This window comes from Mandrillus leucophaeus, unplaced genomic scaffold (genome assembly GCF_000951045.1).
Source record: "Mandrillus leucophaeus isolate KB7577 unplaced genomic scaffold, Mleu.le_1.0 Scaffold359, whole genome shotgun sequence".
NCBI lineage: Eukaryota > Metazoa > Chordata > Mammalia > Primates > Cercopithecidae > Mandrillus > Mandrillus leucophaeus.
In genome coordinates this window covers 1,584,777-1,591,781 of record NW_012103798.1, presented here as the reverse complement: position 1 = coordinate 1,591,781, position 7,005 = coordinate 1,584,777, and the positions used below count along the sequence as shown (strand labels likewise).

Sequence of the window (7,005 nt, the reverse complement as noted above, 5' to 3'; positions counted from 1 at the left end):
CGGGTAGTTTCTTGTATTTTTTAGTAGAGACGGGGTTTCACCATGTTAGCCAGGATGGTCTCGATCTCCTGACCTTGTGATCCGCCCATCTCGGCCTCCCAAAGTGCTAGGATTACAGACTTGAACCACCGCGCCCGGCCATATTTTAATTTATTTTTTGAGGTGGAGTCTCTGTCGTCCAGGAAGGAGTGCAATGGTGCAATCTCAGCCCAGTGCAACCTCCGCCTCCTGGATTCAAGCAATTCTCCTGCCTCAGCCTCGCCAGTAGCTGGGATTACAGACGTACGCTGCCACACCTAGCTAATTTTTGTATTTTCAGTAGAGACGGGGTTTCACCATATTGGTCAGGCTGGTCTCGGACTCCTGACCTCAAGTGATCTACCCGCCTCTGCCTCCCAAAGTGCTGGGATTATAGGCGTGAGCCACCGCGCCCAGCCTAGCATTTTATTCTTTTTAAAGGATGAACAGTATTCCATTGTGTATATATACATTTTCTTTTGATTTTTTGTTGTTGTAGTACATATTTTTTTCGTTATCCGGGTACTAAGCCTAGGACCCAGTAGTTATTTTTTCTGATCCTCTTCCTCCTCCCACCCTGCACCCTCAAGTAGGCCCCAATGTCTGTTGTTCCTGTCTTTGTATCTATGAATTCTCATCATTTAGCTTCCACTTATAAGAGAGAACATGTGGTTTTTGGTTTTCTGTTCTTGTGTTAGTTTGCTAAGAATCATGCTGAACAGATTTATTATTGCCAGCGAAACTGATATGTTTTGATGAAATGTGCTAGATTGTAACCTAGCTAGTAGGAGGTGATCTTGTATATTTTTATGTAATAGAAAAAGTTTATGTTTTGAAAAAAATTATGCATAAATATACGCACACACACACACGCAGGCCTTGCTCTGTTGCCCAGGCTTGAGTGCAGTGACATGATCATAGCTCACTGCAGCCTTGTGCTCCTGGGCTCAAGTGATTCTCCTGCCTCAGCCTCCCAAGTAGCTGTGACTACAAGTGTGCTACCACACCTGGATAACTTTTTGTTTGTTTTAAGAGATATGATCTTGCTGTGTTGCTCAGGCTGGTCTTGAACTCCTGGGCTCAAGCGATCCTCCTGCCTTAGTTTCCTGAGTTGCTGAGATTACAGGCATGAGCCAGTGTGTCCGGCCAACATTAGACATTGAGGAGGGTTGGAGAAAATTAAGGCTTAATATCCTCCCTCCTTCCACAGTTGTCATCTTCAAGTGATTTGAGAATTATGTGACTTTATAGTAAGCTTTCTCTAAAGCAATAGAAGATTCTTTAAGTGGTATAACTTACCGGCATGGGTTACCTTGGGGAAGTTATTTTAAACACCCATTTTCTTGTCTGCAAAACAAGGGTGATAATAGTACTTGGCACATACAGTTGTTGTGAGGTTAAAAATTATTATGTAAAATGCTTAACATGTAATGAGTGCTCAGTATCTCTTAGTAATTATTATTACTATTACTGGGTAGCATAGGAAAAAAAGGCTTTTAAAGATTTTGATACCACTTTTAAATTCTGTAACTGTCCTAGGCTAGAGGGTTTCAAATTTGGTTGGTTTATGGTACCATAAGTATCCCAGTAGTTTTTCTCATGGCTTCTCTAGGCTAAAAATACCTAATGGTTTCGTTTTTAAGTATTTAGGTCCAAAGAACTTAGTGTTTACATCCTAAAAACTTAGTAGCCATTTTTAAAAAAAATACACATATAGTGAAAAATATTTTTATTTAAAAATTAAAATGTTTTATTTCATTTTAAGCAACCAAAATTTCTAGTATGTACACTGCACAACTTCCCAACTTTGGATGCAGCCCCTGTCATTTCCTGTTTCACACCGATTTTTGCACATTACTTATTTTTTTCATAGCAACCACTAACAGTCTAGCTTCTGAAAGATGTGAAGGCATTGAAAGGAATGTAGTAAAATGATCTAATGTTCAAACTGAACTACTTGGACATTTTTCTCCAAACTTAAAATATGCCACACTAGGCTGGGCGCAGTGGCTCACACCTGTAATCCCAGCACTTTAGGAGGCCAAGGCAGGCGGATCACCTGAGGTCAGAAGTTCAAGACTAGCCTGACTAACATGGAGAAACCCCGTCTCTATTACAAATACTAAAATTAGCCGGGCTATGGTGGCACGCACCTATAGTCCCAGGTACTCGGGAGGCTGAGGCAGGAGAATAGCTTGAACCCAGGAGACCGAGGTTGCGGTGAGCAGAGATTGCGCCACTGCACTCCAGCCTGGGCAACAAGAGCAAAACTCTGTCTCAAAAAAAAAGAAAAAAGAAAAATATGCCACACTAACATGTGATTTCACTGCAGTGCCTGAGGGCTTCTCGGCACATACATAGTAACTGCAGTTCTGTTTTTTGTTTGTTTGTTTCAGATTCTGAAATGTTTTAAATTTCAGATTTTTGGATTAGATATCCTCAACCTGTAATAACTTTAGAGAAAAGATGAAAATTGGGGCAGGCACAGTGGCTCATATCTGTAATCACAACATTTTGGGAGGCTGAGGCAAGCTGATCACCTGAAGTCAGCAGTTCAAGACCAGCCTGGCTAACATGGCAAAACCAAACTCTGTCTCTACTAAAAATACAAAAATTAGCCAATTCCAGCTGCTGGGGAGGCTGAGGCAGGAGAATCCCTTGAACCAGGGAGGCAAAGGTTGCAGTCAGCCCAGATGGCGCCATTGCACTCTAGCCTAGGTGACACAGTGAGACTCTGTCTCAAAAAAAAAAAAAAAAAAAAAGGAAATAGTCCTGAATATGAGCATTGGACAAAGCAATGAAGTTATACTTAGTAAATTTCTAAATTATAATTTCATACTCAAGCATCAGAATGCCTTGTAGAGAGCCTTTAAGCCAAAAAAGTTTATTTTGAATGGTAATACTTGTTAAAAAAATTTAGTAAATCTATAATAATTGCAGACTTTGATTTGTGATAGGAATGTGTTCCTCTAGTAAATTGGTGCTTTTTTTTCAGGCAGTAGCAGGTTTGTTGGCAGATGCTCGTTCTTTAGCAGACATAGCAAGAGAAGAAGCTTCCAACTTTAGATCTAACTTTGGCTACAACATTCCACTAAAAGTAAGTTGATAACATGTTGAGAAACCTTTTGGACAGTAATAGAAGTTTATTAATAAGCTTTTCTGCTTCCCTTCATAGCATCTTGCAGACAGAGTGGCCATGTATGTGCATGCATATACACTCTACAGTGCTGTTAGACCTTTTGGCTGCAGGTATGAAATTTTGTGAATTATTCAAAAGGCAGATCTGTACTATAGATAATTATTATGTTCCCCAGCATCTTAGCCTTTTACATACTTAAAAATAGGAACTCTTATCGAGAAGTATTAGGGCAATTATTAAATAAAACAGTGTACATAGAAACTACTTGAGGCTGGGTGCCATGGCTCATGCCTGTAATCCCAGTACTTTGGGAGGCTGAGGTGGGAGGATCCCTCGCGCCCAGGAGTATGAGACCAGCCTGGCCAACGTAGTGAGAACCTATCTCTACAAAAAAATTTAAAATTTAGCCAGGTGCAGTATCACATGCCTGTAGTCACAGCTACTTAGGAGCTGCTTGGGAGGATCATTTGAGCCCAGGAGTTCAATGGTGGAGTGAGTGAGTTGTGATCATACCACTGTACTCTAGCCGGGGCAATAGAGACTCTGCCTCTACAAAAAAAAAAAAAAAAGAAAAGTTTGAATAGTGAAAAGGACTATATAGATCTGAAGTGATTATAAAACAAGGAACTGATAACAATGACTTTAATCTGATTATAATAAACTTTCTGGTATTAGTCCCTGATATTCTTAGGTAATTTTAAATATATGCTGTGTTAACATTAAGCAGCCAATTATACTTCAGTTTTCTCATTGATTTCCATCTGATATACTTTAAGCCTGTAGGTAATATACTATTAAATGGAGATTATTTTTGGCAGGCAGTAATTAGTCCATACAAAATTACATCTCACAATTCCCATTAAGCACAGTTTTTCTTTCTGTTAAAGTGAAGTGCTGATACTTTATTTTGGGGTGACGTGGGGATTCAGCTGCATAAAGACCTGCAATAGGTATAAATATTCAAATTTGGCTTCACAGAGAAGACTTATGACTAGATTTTTCTAAAATGAAAAGACATGTTTGGCTTATGACTTAAAAAAAAAAGTCAAACATGTTTGGTCAAAATAGTGCATATACTAACATCTGAGTGCTCAGCTGTAGTCCTACCTTTGAGTTGTTTATCATCAGTCATATTTAATTACTAAGACAGATATTAAAGAAAACTTGAGTTTTATTCTATTGGTAATGTTACATTAGTGTTTTATGTTTTGTTTTACTTTTTGAGACAATTGCTCTGTCACCTGAGCTGGAGTTGCAGTGGTGCCATCATGGCTGACCGCAGCTTTCACCTCCTGGTTCAAGCGATGCTCCTACCTCAGCGTCCCGAGTAGCTGGGACCACAGGCATGGGCTACGATGCCTGGCTAATTAAATTTTTTTTTTTTTTGTAGAGACGAGGTCTCACCATGCTGCCCAGGCTGACATTAGTCATTCTTAAGCCTCTCACTTAAATTACATTATGAAACACTTTGCTTTCAGACTATGTAGAATACCTTTCAACTGAGCTCTGAGTTCATCAAACTTCTCTACTCTTTTCAAGGAAGTAAAAATAGTAGAGATAACTTTTTTTTTCCCATAACTTTTTTTTGTTTTTTTTTGAGATGGAGTCTCGCTCTGTCGCCCAGGCTGGAGTGTAGTGGCACGATCTCGGGTCACTGCAACCTCTGCTTCCCGGGTTCAAGCCATTTTCCTGCCTCAGCCTCCTGAGTAGCAGGGATTACAGGCGCCTTCCACCACGCCTGGCTAATTTTTTTATTTTTAGTAGAGATGGGGTTTTTCCATGTTGGTCAGACTGGTCTTGAACTCCTGACCTCAAGTGATCCGCCTACCTTGACCTCCCAAAGTGTTGGGATTACAGGCCTGAGCCACTGCGCCGGGCCAGAGAGAACTTTTTCAGTAAACATCTATTGGGCACTAAGTTAGTCATAGATGTGGAGACACAGGTGTGAAGTCACACTGATAAAATCTTAGAGGTGATATGATAAAGGGACAACAATTAGGGAACAGAATGTTTCTGGACAGGAGGCAAGGAAAAGAGTGTGAGCTGTAAGGAGACTTGGTAGTTGCAAGCACAGGAACTGGTATGAAAATATTTGGGCCAGCGATAGTTAAGTATGCTTGGTGTGTAGAGTATGAGGTTTAGAGATGATATTGAAGATGTAGGAAGGGATCCAGTCATGTAAAAGTCTGTGTTCCATGCTGATTTTCAGCAAAGAAAATGTTGAAAGGCTTTAAAATAGTGACAATGAGCTATATATTCTGAAGGATAAGTCTCATATCAGGGTAGAAGATGGATGGAAATGACGGTAGGGATGGGAATTGAATAGTTAAAAATATTCCGCATATGAGATGATGTGTAAGATGATGCTGGTTTCTTTTCTACTCTAAGGCAAATATAGTCGTCCCTTGGTTTTTGTGGGGGATTGGTTTTAGGACCTCCCATGAATACCAGAATCCAAGGTTGCTGAAGTCCCTCATATAAAATGGTTAAGTATTTGCATATAACCTGTGCATATCCTCCTGTATATGTTAAGTCAGCTCTAATTACTTGCAATACCTAATACAGTGTAAATAGCTGTTACACTATATCGTTTAGGGAATAATGACAAGAAAATCACAGTTGTTCAGTACAGAAACAATGTTTTTTGAAAGTTTTCTATCTGTGGTTTGTTGAATCCACAGATGCAGAACTCATGGAAACAGTGCCCACTGAATGTTGCAATTTCAGAAAATCAGTATTTCATACAATTAGCTAATAGCCTAATTTGTTGAGCATAGAAAAATACACTGAACCAATTCTGATTATTGCAGAGAAATGACTGGCAGGATATTGGGAAATAGAATGAAGGGTAGAAAGGATTTCACATGGATTCAGTATACTCTCTGCCAGGAATTTTGTTCCCTTGACCTTTTTGTGTTTATGCCTTATTTTTTGGGCCCTCTCATTAGTTTTGATTTTCATCTATCTTATCATTACTCCTTTCCCTGTACTGCTAGACTTTCTAGGACACCTTAAACAAACAAAAAAAGCTACATGAATTTTGAATAATCTCAAGTATGTACTAGTTTTAATTATTTGAAACCACTGTATGAAAGTACTATATGTATATTAGTAATTTATCTCAGAAACAAAATATAATTGCATTTTAATCATTTTTTCAAAAATACTTTTATGTTATTGCCATGGTTTAAGCTGTTTGTATACTTTTATGCAGTTTCATGTTAGGGTCTTACAGTGTGAATGACGGTGCGCAACTCTACATGATTGACCCATCAGGTGTTTCATACGTGAGTACTTTTGAATCATTTGAAATTCTATTTTAGTTTAATGGTATTTCATTAGCATTTAAGTCTCATTATAAGATTATATGAAATTTTAAAAAAACTTATTCATTTTTTTTTTTTTACAACAACCTCTTGTCCAACAGCATTTTTTTTTTCCTTTTTGGTGGAACAGGATCTCACTCTGTGACCCAGGCCGGAGCACACTGGCATGATCCAATGGCTCACGTTGGATCTGATGTTGATCTAACAACAGTTGCGTGAGCACAGCGGCTCACTGCAACCTCTGCCTCCCAGGTTCAAATGATTCTTTTGCCTCAGCCTCCTGGGTAGCTGGGATTACAGGTGTGCACCACCTGGCTAATTTTTTTGTATTTTTAGTAGAGACAGGCCTTTGCCACTTTGGCCAGACTGGTGTTGAACTCCAGGCCTCAAGAGATCTACCCACCTGGGTCTCCCAAAGTGGGAGTATTACAGGTGTGAGCCACCGTGCCCAACCATGTTTTCTTGTTTATCATTAATAACCGATACGAGGCAGAGCAAAGATTTGTTGTTTTCAGTGTGTTA

General features: G+C 39.3%; 2 protein-coding genes across 3 annotated transcripts in view; one reads left to right on the top strand and one right to left on the bottom strand.

Moving 5' to 3' along the window:
* LOC105546400 (chromosome unknown open reading frame, human C14orf37) overlaps positions 1 to 7,005 on the bottom strand; it is a 339,900-nt gene that overhangs the window by 287,112 nt on the left and 45,783 nt on the right. The window lies entirely within an intron of this gene.
* Positions 1 to 7,005, top strand: part of PSMA3 (proteasome (prosome, macropain) subunit, alpha type, 3) — a 34,840-nt gene that overhangs the window by 8,892 nt on the left and 18,943 nt on the right. The window contains exons 4-6 of one of the 2 annotated variants that reach the window (XM_011989585.1): positions 3,014 to 3,115; positions 3,194 to 3,267; positions 6,393 to 6,444. In XM_011989585.1, the coding sequence (XP_011844975.1) occupies positions 3,014 to 3,115; positions 3,194 to 3,267; positions 6,393 to 6,444 (228 nt within the window). Of the gene's footprint in view, positions 1 to 3,013; positions 3,116 to 3,193; positions 3,268 to 6,371; positions 6,445 to 7,005 lie in introns of both variants that reach the window. The other variant, XM_011989584.1, reaches the window with a different exon arrangement.